Source organism: Stomoxys calcitrans, chromosome 1, assembly GCF_963082655.1.
Source record: "Stomoxys calcitrans chromosome 1, idStoCalc2.1, whole genome shotgun sequence".
In the NCBI taxonomy this organism is placed as follows: Eukaryota; Metazoa; Arthropoda; class Insecta; order Diptera; family Muscidae; genus Stomoxys; species Stomoxys calcitrans.
The window spans coordinates 181,504,757-181,526,819 of record NC_081552.1 but is presented as its reverse complement, the minus strand read 5'-3'; the positions used below and the strand labels follow the sequence as shown (position 1 = coordinate 181,526,819).

At 38.9% G+C, this 22,063-nt stretch overlaps 1 protein-coding gene across 1 annotated transcript in view; it reads right to left on the bottom strand.

The window, feature by feature from the left end:
* LOC106093572 (uncharacterized) overlaps nt 1-22,063 on the bottom strand; it is a 76,177-nt gene that overhangs the window by 16,806 nt on the left and 37,308 nt on the right. Inside the window, exons 6-7 of the mRNA XM_059360387.1 lie at nt 5,671-5,794; nt 5,484-5,569 (exon numbers count right to left, since the gene is read on the bottom strand). Coding sequence (XP_059216370.1) covers nt 5,484-5,569; nt 5,671-5,794 — 210 coding nt within the window. The remainder of the gene's footprint in view (nt 1-5,483; nt 5,570-5,670; nt 5,795-22,063) is intronic.

Sequence of the window (22,063 nt, the reverse complement as noted above, 5' to 3'; positions counted from 1 at the left end):
TATCTGCCTTGATGCAAAAATTGACTTTTTGTTTGGGAATCCAGCAGACTTTCACTCCAGTGTATCACCCAGAAGCGAATCCTGTGGAAAGAAAGAACAGGGATCTTAAAACCCAACTGTCAATTTGTGTTGGCAAGGATCATACCCAATGGAATTTAATGTTGCCATCAATTCGTTTCGCAATGAACACTGCAAAATGTGATAGTACAAAGCACACTGCGGCATATCTTACGTTTGGAAGAGAATTGAGATCTCCTACCGAAGTGCACTATGACTTCAAAGCCATAATCAAAAGTGAGAACTTTATACCGCAAATCACACCACACTTATTGAGATTAGCAGATACCCTTGAAATCGCTAATGAAACACAAGAGAAAATGCAAGACAAAAATAAAGAAAACGTTGATCGAAAACGCAAATCTCAAAATGATTATCAAATTGGCGACAAAGTATTGGTCTCAACGCATGTCTTAAGCAAAGCAAGTCAAAATTTAACTTCAAAGTTTACACCACGACGTGATGGGCCATATCTTATTATTGGGAAAAAAGGATCAGCTTGTTACACAATAGCTAAGACTGATGACCCAAACACACCAATATCAACACATCATGTTTCAGCGCTCACACCATATGAAGGCGATGCTTCTGCACCAATCTACCCGATTCGGAAAAGAGGTCGTCCGAAAACAACAACCAATACAAACGCACATCAGCAACGGCTGCACACACCAGCAACCCAACACAACAATCAACCGAATGCGGGCACTACTGGAAGAAGCAACCAACACAACACTCACACTTCTACACCCAGAAGGTCCACACGATTGACGAACAAGACTAACCATTAAAGTCCTGGTGACATCATCGAGGCGATTAATGCACCAGAGGGGGAGGATGTAACGGCCGTATTTATTTACCTTGATTTTTATGAATGTTGATTATTATAATTATATGTTTGACAATTTGAACTTAATTTATATTTTCCTTAACTGTCCCAACTACCCTCATAAATTGTAATTTTTGTTGAGAGAAAATATGTTTTACTTTTGTATTTCATTGTTTCAAATTGTTCCATTTTAATTCCATTGGATACTAGATTGTTTTCATGATTTTACTTGTCCCTTTATAAGTCAATACATTTAGCTATAAGTTGTCATTCTTTACCGTATCTTGACAAATAAAGAGACTGCAAACCTAAGTCTTCATCGTCTTGTTTTCCTTTTTATAAAATCATATTAAACATAAAAATAAAATTAATACCAAGACACTAGCTGACCTTCGGGACTCCAGTGGCTGGTAATAATCTGAGGACAAATACTGTTTATTATCTTATTTGAACCAGATTAATAAATAATAATACTCCTCTAAATAATCATTTATTACAATATATATATATATATATATATATATATATATATATATATATATATATGTATATATATATATATATATATATATTCACTCCTAGAGCCACTGCAAACGTATTTTTTACCAATCTTGCCAAAACTTTCCCGACAACTACAACATTATTTGAAAGGTTTTTTGTTTTAAATCGGTTCAGATTTAGATATAGCTTCCCTATATATGTTCGTCCGATTTTGAGAAATATTGCAATAAAGTGTACAGTTCTTAACCAATTCGCTCGAAATTTCGCAGGAATGATTTTCTTATGACTCTCGGCATTACTGAAATTCATACAGATCGGCTCAGATTTTAATATAGCTGTCATATATGTATATCGCCCGGTTTCCTCTTCAAGAGCCACTGCAACCGCATTTTTGATCAATCTTGCCAACATTTTGCACAACGCTATCCCCGACGACTATCACATTATCTGAGAAGTTTGCTCGAAATCGGTTCAGAGTTAGATAAAGCTCCCAGTTCGTCAGTTATTGGGTAATTTCCAATTTTGAACCATAGTTATTACTGTTTGAACATATTTGCTCAACATTTGATACGAATTGCTTAATAACCCATCCGAAACATCCGCCAAAATCCATCAACATTGGTTTAGATTTGAATATGGCTCCCACATTGTACTTATATGCTAGGTGTAGGGTATTAAACAGTCGGCACCGCCCGACGTTTGCCCTTCCTTACTGGTTTTATTATAACTATACTAACTCCACTACATGCCAAGAAACTAGCTTCTAGCGTAATCGTCGGAAAATAAATGCGGCTGTTTTGGCAGGTCTATATGACGGCTTTTATCTGAATAAAGTCCGATCTAGATTATATTTGATTAGGGTATTGGGAGGCTCAATACAACTCAATGTTTCAAATTTCAGCGAAACCCGGTAATAATTACGTTTTTAAAATCCTATATCAGCACTGTAGAGCAAAGGTTGGCATGTCCGCCTATGACGCTGAACGCCTGGGATCGAAACCTGGCGAGACCATCAGAAACAAATAAAAAGGCGTTAAGTTCGGCCGGGCCGAACTTTGGATACCCACCACCTCGCGAATATACGTAAACCACCTTTCGGTGAAAAATGCATAACTTATGCCCCATAGCAGCGTTATCGAAATATGATCCGATTTGGACCAAATACTAATTAGTACAAGTCATTGTTCAATTGTGCATAACAAAATATTGATCGTTTTATTGTAGTTGCTATATCTAAAAACAACCGATCTGAACCATATACGACACGGATGTCGAAAAGCCTAACATATGTCAATGTGTCAAATTTCAGTGAAATCGGATTATAAATGCGCATTTTGTGGGACCAAGACTTTATATCGAGAGATCGGTCTATATGGCAGAATTTCAGCTCAATATCTTGTAACTACTGTAGCGTGATTTCAACAGACAGACGGACGGACGTGGCTAGATCTTCTTAGATTTTTACATTGATCAAGAATATATATACTTTATAGGGTCCGACCCTATTTCGATGTGTTGCAAACGGAATGACAAAATGAATATACCCCCATCCTTCGGTGGTGGGTTTAAAAATTATCAGCGGTGGTTTTCCCCTCCTAATGCTGGCAACGTTTGTGAGGTACTATGCCATGTAAAACTTCTCTTCAAAGAAGTTTTGCACTGCGGCACGCCGTTCGGATTCGGCTATAAAAAGGAGGCCCCTTATCATTGAGCTTAAACTTGAATCGGACTGCACCCATTGATTTGTGAGAAGTTTGCCCCTGTTCCTTAGGGGGCAAAATTTGCATTTGCAATACAACTCACTGTTCAAAATTTCATCGAAATTAGGTTGCAAATGACCCTATTATGACCTTAAGGTCCTTTACCGAAAGATCGGCCTGTATGGCAGCTTGGATCCCACAGCCACAAATTTTCAATTCAGCGTAAATTCCAACCCCTCTCTAGCCTACATAGCAAACAAAGTTTTCCATTTAAAACTGATTGCATAAGTTTCGCCATTGGCATTGATAAAAGAGATGTAAAACTTTATTTGCCATCAAGTAAAAGCGTGCTAAGTTCGGCCGGGCCGAATCATGGGAACGCACCACCATGTATTCTTTATGGCGTCCTAGATCAATATTTCGAGGTGTTACAAACGGAATGACTAGATTAGTATAGGCCCATCCTATGGCGGGTATACAAATTTGGCCCGGGCATGCCTCGAAATATATTTTTAATGAGAAAACTTCGATAATATTATTTCTACAGACAAAATTGATATGACGCTGAACGGCTGTGTTCGAATCCTGGCGAGAACAATCATTCCATCATTTTTTATACCTACCACCGTAGGATGAGGTTATTCTAACCTAGTCATTCCATTTGTAACCCCTCGAAATATTTATCTGCGACCCCATAAAGTATATTTATTCTTGATCGAATCGACCTAGCCGTGTCCGTCCGTCACGATCCGGCCATATCCGTTCAGAGTTGGATATAGCTTCCATATAAACCGATCTACCAATTTGACATATATATAGCCCCTAGAACCCGCAATTACATTGCATTACCGCACACATTTACCGTGGCTTTAATCAGCCCAGCTCATGTGATAAGACAGTCCTCGTGGCACTGGACATATAGAAGGCATTCGATAGGCCCAGTGTCATGCCAAACTATTTGGGGACATCGCCAAGACGTCCCTCCAGCGAGGCCTGAAATAATGTGTCGCTAATTATTTGTGTGGTCGCTTAGAGTGAAACAGGACATTGTGATATCTCCAGCACTGTTTACCCACTGCCTATCCTCCATTCCACCCCCTCCAGACAGCATAGCGATCGTATCATATGCGGACGATAATAGGATCATGGCATCAGGCCCCTCACTCATTAATGACGATATGTTAAACGTCTACCTCAACGAACTTGACGCTTATTTCGCTGCAAGAAATTTGAAGATATCTGCCATCAGATTTTCAGCCACGTTGGCAAAAGTAGAAACAAGGTCCTCTAGTCACTACATACACTCATGAGGTGGTCGATTGAGTACCAATTCCGACCATCAAGTTTAAATAAAATACATATTTCATAGCTCTTTCAAATTTTTTGTAAAATCTGTAAAATCATGCCAGTAATATTTGCGATAAGGTCAGAAATAGAAAAAGGTCCTCAAGTCACACGCCAGCAGCACTTGGGCTGCTGACAAAGAAACCTTGTTGACCACGTACAAAGCAATTGGCCGGTCAGTAGTAAGTTATGCAGCGCCAGTGTGGTCTCGTCAGCTCTGTGAAACGTAGTGAAATAATATTCAGATCTGTCAGAATGGCGCTCTTCGAACTGCGACGGGCTGTCTCCTCAGTTCTCACGTAAACCACCTCCATTGGGAGACAAAGATGCTATCAGTGCGAAAACATAACCACATGCTGTCTAAGCAATACCTTCTGGAAGTTATCGTAAGAACCATCCAAATCATCATCTTGTACATAGGTATCCAACCCCCAGGAAGCCTCAAGGTAGATCTACATGATCTAGAGCGTGGGGTTCAGAGCCACAAAATATAACCTCTAGATCAAGCGGCATATCCAGAGGACAACTTTCATGTAGACACGGTGGCAGATGCGGTGAGTATATATCAGTTGAATATGGTCCTTGGAAAACGACCGCCTCCAATGACACCTGAATAAATCGACCTCCCGTGGCAAACGAGAGAAGTTCTAGCTCAATAACGACCCGACATATGCAGCCGCCTCAACGCTTACAGAGCAAGGATTGATGATAACGTAAAGGATGTGTGACCCGATTGTGACCTGGGACCACACGACATATCTCACCTGCTTAACTGCCCAGCCAGAGCCACTCAGACCCAGATCACTCTGGACGAACCTCAACTTAGTCGCAGAGTTTCTGGATCTGGATGTTCAACAGAATCAAGCAGACGAAAGACAGAACACAGCACACCGCCAAACAACAACGTAGTGTCGGCACGAGTTATCTTTAACCGCCCACCTTAACCCTTCGTATTTTGGTTATTGGGAGCTAAATGAAAAAAAATGGGGGGCATGCATTACAAACAAAAAAGAACGTTTTGGTCTTTGGAACACTCTTATATGCATACATACCTTTTTTAAACCAAATATCAGCAATACTGCAGAAAATACCAATCCCATTGACACAGTCATTGTAATTATGTTGAACACCACATGAGCTACAGTAAAGCGAAATAAAAACGGATGTTATTTTTATCGTTTGACGCTATTAGCTGATGCATATGTGTTAATGGATGCATGGGTAATGTTCATTTATTACTTTTCGTTATATCGCCTTTTTCAATAATGGTCTCCCCGCGTGGCTTACTTCGCTCCCCCACCAAAAAGTCCCATTCATCTATGACATTCATTAGGCCAATAAAGCTGGAAAGAGCATAGAATATCTGCAAATAATAAAAAAAAAAAAACAAATTATTGCCCAAAGCTACCAAATTTTTCAATTTTAGGATGGGAATTCACGGGAATATTTTTTCATTTTCCCGGAAATACGGGAATAAACAATATTGTTATTATGCCATACCCTCAGAAAAAAAAAGTTTACGAATATCGGCATAGGAACCGAACAAAGTTAATCAAGAGACCGGTTTATAAGGGAGCTATATGAGGTTATTAACTGATTTGGGCCATACTTAGCACAGTTATTGGAAGTCGTAAGATCGGGAGATCGGTTTATATGGGAGCAATTGGGTTGCCCAAAAAGTAATTGCGGATTTTTTAAAAGAAAGTAAATGCATTTTTAATAAAACTTAGAATGAACTTTAATCAAATATACTTTTTTACACTTTTTTTCTAAAGCAAGCTAAAAGTAACAGCTGATAACTGACTGGAGAAAGAATGCAATTACAGAGTCACAAGCTGTGAAAAAATTTGTCAACCCCGACTATATGAAAAATCCGCAATTACTTTTTGGGCAACCCAATACATTAGGTTATATACCGATTAAGACCGTACTTGGCACGGTTGTTGAAAGTTAATATAGAACACAACGTGCAAAATTTTAGCCAAATCGGGCAAACATTGCGGCTTCCAGGGGCTCAAAAAATCAAATCGGAAGATCGGTTTATTTTATGATTTACCGTACTTCGCACAGTTGTTGGAAATTATAACATAACACCGCTTGCAAAATTTCAGCCAAATTAGACAAAAATTGCTGCTTGTAAGAACTCAAGAAGTCAATTCGTCAGATCGGTTTATATGACAGCTATACCAGGTTATAGACCGATTTGGACTTTACTTGCTACGGTTGTTTGAAGTCATAACAGAACACTACATGCTCAATTTCAGCCAAATCGGAAATACCTTGTAAAGGATCAAGAAGTCAAATCGGGAGATCGGTTTGTATAGGAGCTGTATGCAAATCTGAACCGATATGGCCCATTTGCAATCCCCAACGACCTACATCAATAGTAAGTATCTGAGCAAAATTTCAAGCGACTAGCTTTACGCGTTTGACCGCTATTGTGATTTCAACAGACGGACGGACATGGCTAGATCGACTCAGAGTGTAGAGACAATCAAGAATATATATACTTAATGGGATCTTACATCAATATTTCGAGGTGTTACAAACTGAATGACTAGGTTAGTATACCCCAATCCTATGGTGGTGGGTATAAAAAAATAATACATTGTTAAAACTATTGTAAAATTGTATTCTGAAACCCTTTATCACTGATATATAACGTTTAGGGGCTGTAATCAACTGCTTGCTGAAAAAAGTCGCGAATAGTGTTTGTTATTTAAGCAAAAAACTACCGCTGTCCCACTTTCAGTAGACTTGTTGTTTGTACAGCAAACTTGTTTGGTTTTGATGTTTGTGGAGGATGCAAATGCAAATTTTCCCATGAACATTTCACTAGAGAACAGGGGCAAACTTCTTACATCTAACCGAGTACTGTCCGATTCAAGTTTAAGCTCAATAATGAGGGTTATAGCAGAGTCTGTACGGCGTGCGGCAGCGACATCTCATTGGAGAGAAGTTTTTGCATGGTGAAGTACCTCACAAATGTCGCTAGCATTAGGAGGGGAAAACCACCGCTGAAAATTTTTTTGGATGTATTCGCTCGGGGTTGAACCCAGGCATTCAGCGTCATAATCGGAAATTCTAACCTCTGTTCTACGGTGGAATCATCCCGTGGAGGATACATCCGCGAAACCTAGGGATACTAGGGTTGTCTTTAATGTTTCGGAATTGGACAACCCTTGTGTTGCAATCTGTCAACTGACAGCTCTATCGTAAAGCTTGATATTTTTAAGGTTATACGTACTCAGAACGTTTTAACATACGAGAGCTATTTGTGTTGTTTACAGTAACTTAAAAGATTCATATCGCCTAAAAATGGAATTAAATCGTGAAGATTTTCGTGCGATTATTTTTTACAACTTTCGACGGTGATTAACTCAACACAGTGCATCGGTGAACTTAATTAAATTTTTGGCAATGAAGCTCCATCAAGGATCAGTGTTTATGTTGAATTCAACTGAGTTAGCAGTTAACTCCAAGACAAATTTCATGAAGGTCGTCTAAAATCAGTTGTTGTTCAAAAAAACCATTGATGCTGTTCGCCAACAGATATTGCCAGATCGTCATGTAACCTATCGTGAGATTGAGACAACCTTAGGCATTAGTGGGACCAGTATACATTCAATATTGCATGAACATTCGAACGTGTTTTGAAACACATCTACGAAATCGTGACAGGTGATGAATCGTGGATTTACGCGTATGAGACCGAAAGTAAACAGCAGTCGAATGTATGGGTGTTTCAAGACGAGCCAAATCCAACAAAAGATGCTTGCGCACGAAGCACTTCCAAGCAAATTATCGCCTGTTTTTTCCGAAAAATCTGGACATGTCGCAATCGAAATACTAGAACAACGGAGAACAGTCACTTCCGAGTGGAACACAACCATTTGTTTGCCAGTTGTCTTCCAAGAAATCAGGAAAACCAACCGCCGCAGAAGACGGATCACTCTTCATCACGACAATGCGAGCTCTCGCACATCGGCTCAAAGAACTGCATTTTTGAGCACTCAAAACATCGATTTGATGAGTCATCCGCCGTATAGTCCTGACTTGGCACCGAATGACTTCTTTTTATTCCCGTACGTAAGAATTAAAAAGAGAGGTCAAATTATTACGGCGGTTGATGCGTGCAGAATGCATGTTTTGGAGATACCTCAATCAGAGTGGCAAAAGTGTTTTGTTTGTTATTAATATTTCTTTTTGTTTTCTCTAATCCCGAAATATAATAGGTATGTATATGGTTAATCTGTTTTGTTAATACTTACTTAATAATACTTACACTGCTGCACGCCTTTAATACCGATCTTCCGATTTAAGTTCTTAGGCCAATAAAAGCTTTTAACAGAAGAATTTGATACAAAGATTTGTGTTAGACTCTAACATAGCCTTACTTAATATAGTGGAGGTCGGATTATATTTGGATATAGCTGCTCTGGGTTCATAAATGATGCACTTTTCACCGTATAATGACGAAATGTGGTTAATAAATATATCCGAGCTGGTGGGTATCCAAAGTTCGGCATAGTCAAAAGAAACTCTCATTTACTTGTTTGTATATACCTTTATAAACACTACCATAGGGTGGGGGTATACTAATCTAGTCATTCCGTTTACAACACCTCGAAATATTAGCGATATCCGTTCATTAGATATAGCTCCAATATAAACCGATCTCCCGATTTGACTTCTCGAGCCCTGGACCCCGCAAGTAAGGTCCAAATGGGCCTATAACCTGATATAGCTCCCATATAAACCGATCTCCCGATTTGGTTTCCTGACCCCCTGAAAGCCGCAATTTTTGTCCGATTTGGCTGAAATTTTGCATATAGTGTTCTATTGAGATTTTCAAAGACTGTGCCAAGTAGGAGGCCACCGTAGCGCAGAGGCAAACATGTCCGCCTATGATGCAGAACGCCTGGGTTCGAATCCTGGCGAGACCATCAGAAGAAATTTTCAGCGGTGGTTTTCCCCTCCTAATGCTGGCAACATTTGTGAGGTACTATGCCATGTAAAACTTCTCTCCAAAGAGGTGTCGCACTACGGCACGCCGATCAGACTCGGCTATAAAAAGGAGGCTCCTTTACCTTGAACTTAAGACTTGAATCGGACTGCACTCATTGATATGTGACAAGTTTGCCCCTGTTCCTTACTGAAATGTTCATGGGCAAAATTTGCAATTTGTGCCAAGTACGGTACGAATCGGTCTGTAACCTGATATAGCTCCCATATAAACCGATCTCCCGATTTGACTTCGTAAGACTTTAAAAGTCGCAATTTTTGTTCGATTTTGATAAAATTGGACATGTATTGTTTTGTTATGACTTTCTACAACTGTGCCAAATACGGTCAAAATCAGTCAATAACCTGATATAGCTTCCATGTAAACCGGTATCCCCATCATCCTTGTTCGGTTTCTAGAAGCTTTAATTTTTACTGGTTTGACAGAAGTTTGGTATGTAGAATAAAATTATGCCCTTTAATTAAATTTATTTTGTATAAATTTTTAGCGGAATCCATGGTGATGGGTTACTAAGATTCGGCCCGGCCGAACTTAGCAAGCTTTTACTTGTTTTTTTTTTTTTTTTTTTTTTTTTTGGAATTGCGTTAACTGTTGCCTTGGCATTTTTGTTTTCTTTGATCAGTTGTAAGACATTCTTCAAGAAATCGGTACGAAATCGGACCGATTCGTCGTCAAAATTGTACGCATATGACCGAAATCGTCCAAGAATTCGGTTCCAGTTCGGTACGATGTAAAATTTCCCATCTGAATTTCCCTGGAACATCGGTACGATATGGCAGTATATATATCAGATTTCCCTCCGCCGTGACGTTTCGACAACATGACAACCACTTCTCTAGTTTTTAGTTAAGATATCGATCAGACATATCCAATATCGGATGGTTCATCCGATTGTCAGACATAAATCGGACAATTTTGTTAGCCGGGTAAAATGAGGGAAAGAGAAACATAAACAAAGAGAACGTGCATAAAAATGGGGTAGTATGCTGTGAATGTAAACACAGAACTGACATTTTAAAACTATCGAACTGGCTGGCTGTTTTCAGCTGTACTCGTGAGACCACCTTCACCAATCCACCTTGTGGTCCCATAAAAAAACGCAGTTATGAGGCTTTTCGACATCCGTGTCCTATACGGTTCAGATCGGTCCATATTTGGATATAGCTACCAAAAAGATCGATCTTGACCCAAAACTGAACAGTGACTTGTATTAATTAGACCAATCAATGTCTATGGGTGCATAAATTGTGCATTTTTCACCGGATTATGATGAACAGTGGTATACATATATACTTGAGGTGGTGGCTATCCAAAGATTGTCCCTGCCGAATTTATGCCTTTTTACTTTTGTTGAATTTTAATCTTATTTTGTAGGAATATGTTAAAATTAATTATCATTAATTCATGTCAGGATTTATTATCATCATTAAAAGTGCCGGGCCGCTTGCACTGGTGCGCAACTAAGCGATGGGCATCGTAGAGGTTGGATTATGCCGATTTTCAGAATACCTTCATCCATTACTGCAACGACACAAGTTTCGAAAATAATTTGAACAAGTAAAAAGGAGTTAAGTGTGGCCTGGCCGAACTTTGGATACCCACCACCTCGGGAATATGTAAACCATCTTTCGTCAAAATCCGGTGAAAAATACATACCTTATGCCCCATAGCAGCTATATTGAAAAATGTTTCGATTTGGACCAAAAACAATAGGTACAAGTCATTGTTCAATTGTATATAACAAAATATTGGTCTTTTTAGTAGCTATTGTATATCAAAAATAAACCGATCTGAACCATTTTCAACACGGATGTCGAAAAACCTAACTTAAGTCACAGTGTCAAATTTCGGTGAAATCGGATAATAATGCACTATTTATGGGGCCAAGGCTTTAAATTGAGATATCGGTCTATATGGCAGCTATATCCAAATCTGAACTGATTTGGGCCAAGTTACAGAAATATGTCGAGGGGCTTAGCTTAACTCACTGTTCCAAATTTCGGCGACATCGGACAATAAATGCGCATTTATGGGCCCAAAACCTTAAATCGAGAGATCGGTCTATATGGCAGCTATATCCAAATCTAGACCGATCTGAGCCAAATTAAAGAAGAATGTCGAAGGGACTAACACAACTCACTGTCCCAAATTTCAGCGACATCGGACAATAATTACGGTATTTATGGTCCCAAAACCTTAAATCGAGAGATCGGTCTACATGACAGCTATATCCAAATCTAGGCCGATCTGGGCCAAATTGAAGAAATATGTCGAAGGGCCTATCACAACTCACTATTCCAAATATCGGCGACATCGGACAATATATACGCTTTTATGGGCCTAAGACCCTAAATCGGGGGATCGGTCTATATGGCAGCAATATCCAAATCTGGACCGATATGGTCCAAATTGAAGTAGGATATCGAAAGGCCTAACACAACTCACTGTCTCAAATTTTGCAAAGCCAGATAATAAATGCGCCTTTTATGGGCCTAACACCCCAAATCGGCGGATCGGTCTATATGGCAGCTATATCCAAATCTAGACTGATCTGAGCCAAATTGAAGAAGGATGTCGGGTGGCTTAACACAACTCACTATCCCAAATTTCAGCAAAATCGGTTAAAAAATATGGCTTTTATGGGCCTTAGACCCTAAATCGGCGGATCGGTCTATATGGGGGCTATATCAAGAAATAGTCCGATATAGCCCATCTTCGAACCTAACTTATGCTTATGAACAAGTAAAGAATCTGTGCAAAGTTTCAGATCAATTAATCTATTTTTTAAGACTATAGCGTGATTTCAACAAACGGACGGATATGGCACGATGGTCTTAGAGTTTTACGCTGATCAAGAATATGTATACTTTATAGGGTCGGAAATGGATATTTAGATGTGTTGCAAACGGAATGACAAAATGAATATACCCCCATCCTTCGGTGGTGGGTGTAAAAAAATCTTATCGCTTTTGTGAAACGAAAACCATACCCGAAAATCCTTCTTCAAGTTGAGCCATCAACGTAAGAATTCAGTTCGAACATCACACAGAAGTCGAATTATTTCAATGATTTATTGTGGGAACACATTGTGTCTAAGTTAGCTGGGTCCCTCGGTTTAAACACTAGCGTAAAGCTCCAATATCTGGTATTCCTTAATTAATGCGTTAAATTTGGCATTGACTCTAAAAATTGAACAATTTCCGCTTTCTTTTTACCCGAATTTGTAAACATATTTCAATGTTTATAGTTTTATACATGTCTGTGAAATTGTCATGCTGATATAAAGCTAAATGTTTACAGCAATCTGGTTGGTACGTTACAAGGAACTGTAACTCATCTGTGTAACCTCGCCAAATATTTTGCAAACAATAAAACTTTAACATTTCCCCAGCTCTAAACATCCGTTATTATGTACCATTACTATAGTTATCTAAAAGTTTTTGAATAAAGCGCTTAGTTTTACCTTTCCCAGGTCTATAAAGTTATTCGCTGGTACACGTGAAGATTGAAAATTAATTTTTGCCAACATTTGAAATTAAAAGTTGCATATTTTGATTATGGAATATAATTTTATAAATTTTCAGTTTGGAAATGAAACCTGCCAGCGATGACATTAAGTGTCATGGGCAAAGATTAAACCGTCAATCGCAAGAATGCCCACGTAAGGTATGAGAAACACGTTTTATGTAGCTCGCAATATGGAATAAAGGTGGTTATTCCTTGGTTTCGTTTAAATACATTGTATACACGTACATACTCGTATATACACAATTGTATACACATGTATTGCATTTATATTACATGAATAATGTGCCTTACTTTTGAAGGAGTCCAATGATATCATGTCGGCAGAGCCGATTACAATACAATACACTTACATACGTGAAAACCTTTTATTTTAAGGAAATACGTGGGCATAACAAATGGATGATAATTAGAGGCGGTTGCCGAAAGTAGATGACTTGACATACAGATGGCGTAAGTGGTATGAAATTAAATACAATAGTGAAAGTGGCCACATTGTAAAACATATGTGTTTACCTATTATTTATGAAGGCCTGTTACATAAATAACTAGCTAGACAGTGCCCGCTCCCGGAAAAAATATGAGCATGGTGCTCTACTCTCAAATTTATTTTATTTTAGCCAATATTGCCATTGGACTTGGCCTCAAAATTGGATATCAAATTCGTGTTCTACTATCAAATACCTATTATTTATTGCCGTAGTAGGCAAACTTTGCAGTTTTAGGGGGCGGAACCTGAAATAATATCAGCATCGTGTTGGACCACGATTTTGTTTGAGCCCTATAAAGTCAACCATTTTGAAGGTGGCGATCAAGATATTCAGGGCTAGGGGTCTCGTTCATATGCACACTAATTAAATTTTTTTCTATTGATTATCTACATTCAAAATCATTTTTCAAAGCTACGACTTGGAATACCAAATTTATAAAGATCCGCCGGTTCTCCCGTGTCTATCCCAATTTGAGGGTAAAAAGTGTACTCTCCTGCTAAAGACCATTTATGGGTGTCCTATTCTATCCTGATCGGCCTTCATTTTTTATTTTTAATTCCTTGTTTTGGGTAAGATGGAGGGAGGGCGATTGCCTTCTGACACGTCTTTTCATTTGAATACAATATATTCTCGGTCGTCCTACATGAGAGTGTGGTGTTTTTTTCATTGGGAGGAGTGACCCTCTCTCCCCCCGACGCTAAGACCCAAAAGACAATTTTAATATCGAGATCTACATCCCTCAGGGACCAAGAAATACATATGTATGTTCGATTTGTATTCTACCTTTAAATACCTTTCATATTGCTCAAAGCGGCAAAAGTGTCATCAGACACCAAGGAATACACTTTTATGTCAGATATGTATTCTGTTTTTAAATACCTTTTATTTGATACCCATATTACCCAAAGCAGTAAAAGTGTCCTGTTGGGTGGTGTTTTTGGGGGTGGTGGACTCCCCGACACTAAAGGTAAAATTTTTATACCAAGTTCGTACTCTATTCTCAAATACCTTTTATTTGATACCCATATTGTCTCAGTCGGTAAACATGTCCGTTAGGGTGGGTTTTGAGATAGGGCGTCCCCCCAGGTTTAGTTGACCCAAAAATTAATACCAATTTCGTGTTTTCGCTTAAATCCGTGCACGCATCGCCGAGATCTGGCGCTTTTGAATATAGGGGTAAGGGGGAGGGTCCGTCCCCCTTCAGATATCAAAAAAGGAAGTACATTATTATCACCGGAGGCTCAAACTCTACCATCTGTGAAAATTTCATGAAAATCAGTTTAGCCGTTTTTGAGTCTATACGGAACAGACAAACAAACAAACAAACAAACAAAACGCAACAATTTCATTTTTATATAATAGAAGATTATGATTACAGCAGTTGTTGTTGTTGATGTTACACTGAAAGAAAAACCTAACTAACTTAGTTAAATAGACTATAATAAAACATTTGTTCCGCTAGCCGAACGTAGAATAGCGTTCCAATCGCTTCCCCCCAAAGGATTTTCGACGTCCTACCGACCGTTTCGCTGATCGACCCGAAAGGTTTCGGGTTAACCAAGTTTATTGACGGAAGTCCTCTGTCCTTCAAATCGTCTGCCCTTTCATTTCCCCTCACTCCGCTATGGCCCGGCAGCCAAACGATGCGGATTTTCCATCCTCAGAGAAGGAGTTAATCTCCTTCTTACACTGCAAGACTGTTCGTGACCTCACCCTTCTGGTTGTAATTGCCCTTACGGCAAATTACCGTCGGTAAAGATGTTCACACTCGACGTCCTCGCGTTAGCACCGCACCACTTCACGCATTCCGTGATCGCCCGGATCTCCGCCTACAGGACCGTATTAAGGCCAGGCAGTCTAAAACAGATCCCAGTCCCTGGGTTCTCAATGTAAACCCCCAGGCCCACACTGTCAACCAAACTATTGAGGCGTAAGCAAATATTGGTCTTATCATGCTCCAGTAGAGCCAGTAGACCATCCTCGGATTCAGGCCCCATTTCAACCCTACAGCCTGTCTACATACTGCTCAACATCTGTGAGCCTTCTCAATGCGCTCCTGAATGTGACACTTCCAATTCAGTTTCCTGTCCAAAATCTCACCTAAGTATTTATTTGACGAATATCAACGAAATCGTCTAAGTTAGTCTGATGGCTTAAACCTTACCTTACTATGCTATCGTCGTCATACAATTCAAACAGCTCATTATTTATACAATGCCGATATTCTCCATTAACACAATCTGGTCCATATATTTTACGAAGGTCCATATATCTTACGAAGGATTTTTCTCTCAAAATTTACGTTTATACAACGAAAATTTTTGTTAATATATTAAACTAGCTGGTCACTCTCTTCTTTCACTGCGAGTTCTTTCACTCTCTTATTTTATCTGAGCCCTGTACGCATGGTTGGGTATTAAGTCCTGATTGAGGTGCTGGTCCGGCCTTTCACATATTTCACCCCAATGTGGATATCATATTGGTGCTCTACTTCCAAATACCTTTTATTTGAGCTTTATATTGTCGGTATTTTTGAAGGTGAGGTGAACACCCATATATTACGCTAGCTATTACTTTGTTGCAACTCGAAAAAAAAATTATTTGAGTTCTAATCGCGCATGTGAACGAACGTAAATGTTGTCAGTGCAAATAGATGACAAAATTGTAATCACTGGGTGCTAAGTTCGGCCGAGCCGAATCTTATATACCATCCACCATGGATAGGATTTGTCGAGTTCTTTGCGCGATATCTCTTTTTAGGCAAACAAAGAATAATTAATAAGAACTGTTATGCTATTCGAGCTATATCAAGCTGCAGTCCGATTCGGACCATACATGAATTGAATACTAGATATTGTGGAAGTCATTGTGTAATATTTCAGTTCATTCAGATAAGAATCACACCTTGTAGGGGCTTAAAAAGCAAAATCGGACGATCGGTTTAAATGGGAGCTGTATCAAGCTATAAATCGATTCAGATCATTTTTGACATGTATGTTGAAGGTCGTAGGAGAAACTGATGTCCAAAATTTCAGCCAAATTGGATAATAACTGCGCCTTCTGGAGGCTCAAGAAGTCAAGATCCGAGAGATCAGGCTATTTATTGATGTGCGCCATACTTAGCACAGTTAAGGAAGTCATAGCAAAACACCTCATGCTAAATTTCAGCTAAATAGACACCTATTTTGTCGGTAAGTATTGAATTGTAAATAAATTATAACAACATTTTGTATCTTAAAAATAGTGTGGACCTGGAAAATGTAAATCAAATTGATGTTATCAGAAGCAGCGGTTTATAGCTGCCATATAAACCGATCTGGAATCTTGACTTCTTGAGCCGCAATTTTTATCCGATTTTCCTGAAATTTTGTACGACGGATCCTCTCATGACCTTCAACATACGTGTTTATTACGGTCTGAATCGGTCTATAGCCTGATACAGCTCCCTAATAAATCGATCTCTACATATTACTTCTTGAGCCCCCAAAGAGCGCAATTGTGGTCCGTACCGGACCATATGATGATATCGCTCTAATATCAGAGCAAATCTTTTCTTTTATCCTTTTTATACCCTCCACCATAAGATGGGGGGTATACTAATTTCGTCATTCTGATTGTAACTACTCGAAATATTCGTCTGAGACCCCATAAAGTATATATATTCTTGATCGTCGTGAAATTTTATGTCGATCTAGCCATGTTATGTCTGTCCGTCCGTCCGTCTGTCTGTCGAAAGCACGCTAACTTCCGAAGGAGTAAAGCTAGCCGCTTGAAATTTTGCACAAATACTTCTTATTAGTGTAGGTCGGTTGGTATTGTAAATGGGCTATATCGGTCCATGTTTTGATATAGCTGTCATATAAACCGATCTTGGGTCTTAACTTCTTGAGCCTCTAGAGTGCGCAATTCTTATGCGATTGGAATGAAATTTTGCACGACGTGTTTCATTATTATGTCCAACAACTGTGCCAAGTATGGTTCAAATCGGTCCATAACCTGATATAGCTGCCATATAAACCGATCTTTGGTCTTGACTTCTTGAGCCTCTAGAGTGCGCAATTCTTATCCGATTGGAATGAAATTTTGCACGACGTGTTTTGTTGCGATATCCAATAACTGTGCCAAGTATGGTTCAAATCGGTTCATAACCTGATATAGCTGCCATATAAACCGATGTTGGGTCTTGACTTCTTGAGCCTCTAGAGTGCGCAATTCTTATACGATTGGGATGAAATTTTGCACGACGTGTTTCGTTATTATATCCAACAACTGTGCCAAGTATGGTTCAAATCGGTCCATAACCTGATATAGCTGTCATTTAAACCGATCTTGGGTCTTGACTTCTTGAGCCTCTAGAGGGCGCAATTCTTATCCAATTTGAATGAATTTTGGCACTTAGTATTTTGTTATGATATCCAATAACTGTGCCAAATATGGTTTAAATCGGTTCATAACCTGATATAGCTGCCATATAAACCGATCTCGGATCTTGACTTCTTGAGCCTCTAGAGGTCGCAATTATTATCCGATTTGCCTGAAATTTTGTACGACGGATTCTCTCATGACCATTAACATACGTGTTTATTATGGTCTGAATCGGTCTATTGCCTGATATAGCTCCCATATAAATCGATCTCTCTATTTTACTTCTTGAGCCCACAAAGGGCGCAATTCTTATTCGAATTGGCTGACATTTTACACAGGTCTCCATTATATAATTTAATTGTGGTCCAAACCGGACCATATCTTGATATCGCTCTAATAGCAGAGCAAATCTTTTCTTATATTCTTCTTTTTAAAGAAGAGATGCCGGGAAAAGAACTCGACAAATGCGATGCATGGTGGAGGGTATATAAGATTCGGCCCGGCCGAACTTAGCACGCTTTTACTTGTTTTTGCCTAAGAAGAGATGCCGGGAAAAGAACTCGACAAATGCGATCCATGGTGGAGGATATATATTCGGCCCGGACGAAGTTAGTACGCTTTTACTTGTTATTAACAATAACATAAACTAATTTATTGAAAATTAGTTAATTTTAACTGAACTAATTATAATCAATACCCTTACAGAATAATAACAATATATTTACAAATGTATAACATAAGAATTTAAAAATAATATAATTTTCCATTTTAAACTTTCTCGATTCTCAGATAGATCTATTATATCTTTCAGTTGATTAAATTGATAACATAGGTGCCGAGCGTAGTTGGTCCTATAATAAGAAATTTTCAAAAGATTAAAATATCTGGTAGGTCTGATAGGAACGTTAAAGAAAATTCGACCCAAAAGAAAGCAAGAATCTATTTGACCATGAATTACAATAATTTTGTCAAAAACGTAATGTTTAGCATGGTTCTACGACTTTTAAATGTAGGAAGCTATATAAGATTTAATCGGTACTCATACGAGGGTAGTAAACTTCAGTCACACCCATTTCGACGGAGACAAAATAGTAGAAATTGTTTTTGAACCGATTCCATCAAATCAGAATGAATATTAAAGTGCGGATTCCATACCACTGAACCGTACTCGAGATTACTTCTGACTAGCGACTTATATAAGTTTTTTATCACAGACCATTCGATAAGTTCTTTATTTCAGCGTTTCATGAAGCCAAGAGCACCACGTGCTTTGGTTACAACCATTGAGATGTGTTGACGGAAGTTTAAGCGTTGATCTAGAAGAAATCCAAGGTCTTTAAAGCTATAGACTACTTCAAGTTGATTGGAACCCAAAAAGTAGCTAGTTTTAAGGGAGGATATTCTTGAAAATGGCATGTGTTTGCATTTGGAAATATTAAATTGCATAAAGTTCTGGTTGCACCATTCGTAAAGAGTATCAAGGTCATAGTGAAGATAACACTGTTCATCAGAGTCTCTCATCGATCTGAAGATCTTTACATCATTTGCATACATCAAAATATTCGAGTGCTTTAAAGTAAAAGAGAGATTGTTTATGAACAAACTAAACAACACAGGACCAAGATGACTACCCTGTGGAACACCTGAAGAGACATCCACAATTGATTCGGAAAATGCCGTACCAAATTTAACTCTTTGAGTACGTCCAGTCAGATATGATCTGATCCGCTTTAGTAAAGAGTGACTAAAACCAATAAGATCTATTTTTCTTAACAGAAAGTTGTGGTTGACTTTATCAAATGCTTTACTAAAATCGGTATAGATAGTATCCGTTTGGTATCGTTCCCTAAAGCCATCGTTGACCAAACAAGTAAACTCTAAATATTTGTTATCGACGATTTCGATTTCCGGAACCCATGTTGGTAGGGAGACAATATAGAAGAGACTTGATGTGAAATAGAGTCAGCCAAAATTTTCTCTAATAGCTTCGGAATAGCATTCAAAATTGAAATGCCCCTGTAATTAGATACCTCATTGCGATTTCCGGCTTTAAATAACGGTCTTATATAAGATTGCTCCCACAATTCCGGCTACTTTAGCTTTATATCTAAGAAAGTTCGGTAAACTATTACAACGGCGCTTTGAATTCACAAATGTGTAAAAAGAATTAGGATTTGAGAAGAGAGTGGGACGTAAGAACATGAAATAAATATTGAAACATTTTTCAAAAATATCCTTACGGCTACAAGTTCAATATCCAAGGAAGATTCTACTATTATTACTTAAGAAGGAAATTCAGTGGAGACCTCTATTAGCGAACCACCGCCAGAGTTTTTCATTTTATCGTTCCGGTCACGCCTATATATTTGATATTTGGAATTTAATATTTTAGAATCGTATACCTTATTCTAAAGCCAAGTTTCAGTAAAAGCGATAATATGATAATCGAAATTAAAGCTAACCGAGTAAAGAGACGAATGTTTAATAAAGAGACGAAAGTTTTGTTGTTTGTTGAGTGTGTGTATTCCCCTAACGGATGATTTTGATTTGTCTAGACAAAGCTCGATCAGCATGATTAGTGATTATCAATACAATTCAATGATCATCAATACAATGACCAATGATCATCAATACAATGATCAATGATCATCAATACAATGATCAATGGTCATCAATGCAATGATCAATGATCATCAATACCACGATTACATATATATACGTTCTTTATTTACAATTGGAGTATATTAAATATATTACAAGAAAATATAACCAAGAGTAAACTGTTCAAAGTGAACATAGGGCATCAACCAGCTCTCTCCATCGAGCTCTGTCGTTGGCCAAAGCCTTGGCTTGATTCCACGATAATGGGTTGATTCCAACACTCTTTACGTGCAGCGGACAAAAGTGTATTTTGGGCGTCCCCCTCCCCCGCTGTCCTTGCAAGTTTGAGTTTAGAACATTTCTCGCTATATCATCCCGCAAACGGCGTAGGATATGGCCCTACCAGGTTCAATTTTTCTTCCGCGATTTCTTTATTAATAGGGAAAGTGTTTGTTCTTATTTGCAATTCCTCATTTGAAGTAGGCTTTGGCCAGAAAATCCCAAGAATTTGTCGCAGGTAGCGATTTATGAAAACTTGGTCATATAATACAATAACATAGATTTCACACTACTGCATCTCCAAACTTTGTTGGTTTTAAGAAAGGCGCTTCTAGCCTAGTTGATACGACTGCACTCATTGATATGTGAGAAGATTGCCCCTGTTCCTTAGTGGAATATTAACCGCGTGCTCCACATTGAACTTCGCGATGAAGTCGATGAGTAAAGGGGTGTGTATCAAGGTCTGCAGACTGTTCAATGATTAATCGCAAGGAGTTAATGTGGTCCGCACAAGAACGACCTTGCCGAAGACCTTCGTGTTCCCTTCTGAAAATTGTGTCAAGTGCAGGCGAAATACGCTGCAGTAGAAGACTTGCCATCACTCTATTTATTGCGTTTACCAATGAAATCCCCCTTCAGTTTTTACACTGGGTAAGGTCACCCTTCTTTGGGATTGTGACCATGATCCCTTCCTTCCATTCCGAGGGGATAGCAATTGTATCCCAGGCCTTTCTGATTGTTGGGATAATCGCTTGAGATATGGGATGTGCCCCATAATGCAACAGTTCATCAGGTATATTGTCAGGGCCGGCTGATTTACCGTTTTTGAGTGAGACCAGAACGGCTTCAATTTCTTCGCAGGTGGGTGGGGCTGTGAATATATCCCTGAGTGGATTTCAGCGCTCAGGGGGATTCGGAGGTTCGGAGATTGCGTCCTCTGTTGCTGGTCCTTCGGAACTGAAAAAATCGCGCGATCGCTCTAATTGCTGTTGGGGTGTTGTTAATTCCGATCCGCCCTCATCTTTTATTATTGACGTTGGAATTATACTGTCGCCGCTCATTTATTTTATTGTCTCGTAAACACTACGCATGTTTCCAATGTTAGCTGCATTTTCGGTTTGCTCTGCCAGCATATTAAAATATATTCGCTTATCTCTGCGGACTAGGCGTTTTACAACGAGGCAAAGGCGCGATATTCAGTCCTGGCTGCGGTCTTTGTTACACTCGATTTTGCCCGTATCAGAACGTTGCGTAGACGTTTCCGGTGTTTTATTTCCTCACTGCTTGTCCATGGTTTTCGGGATCGTCGAGCAATGTCTATGATAGAGGTGATCGTCTCCGTACA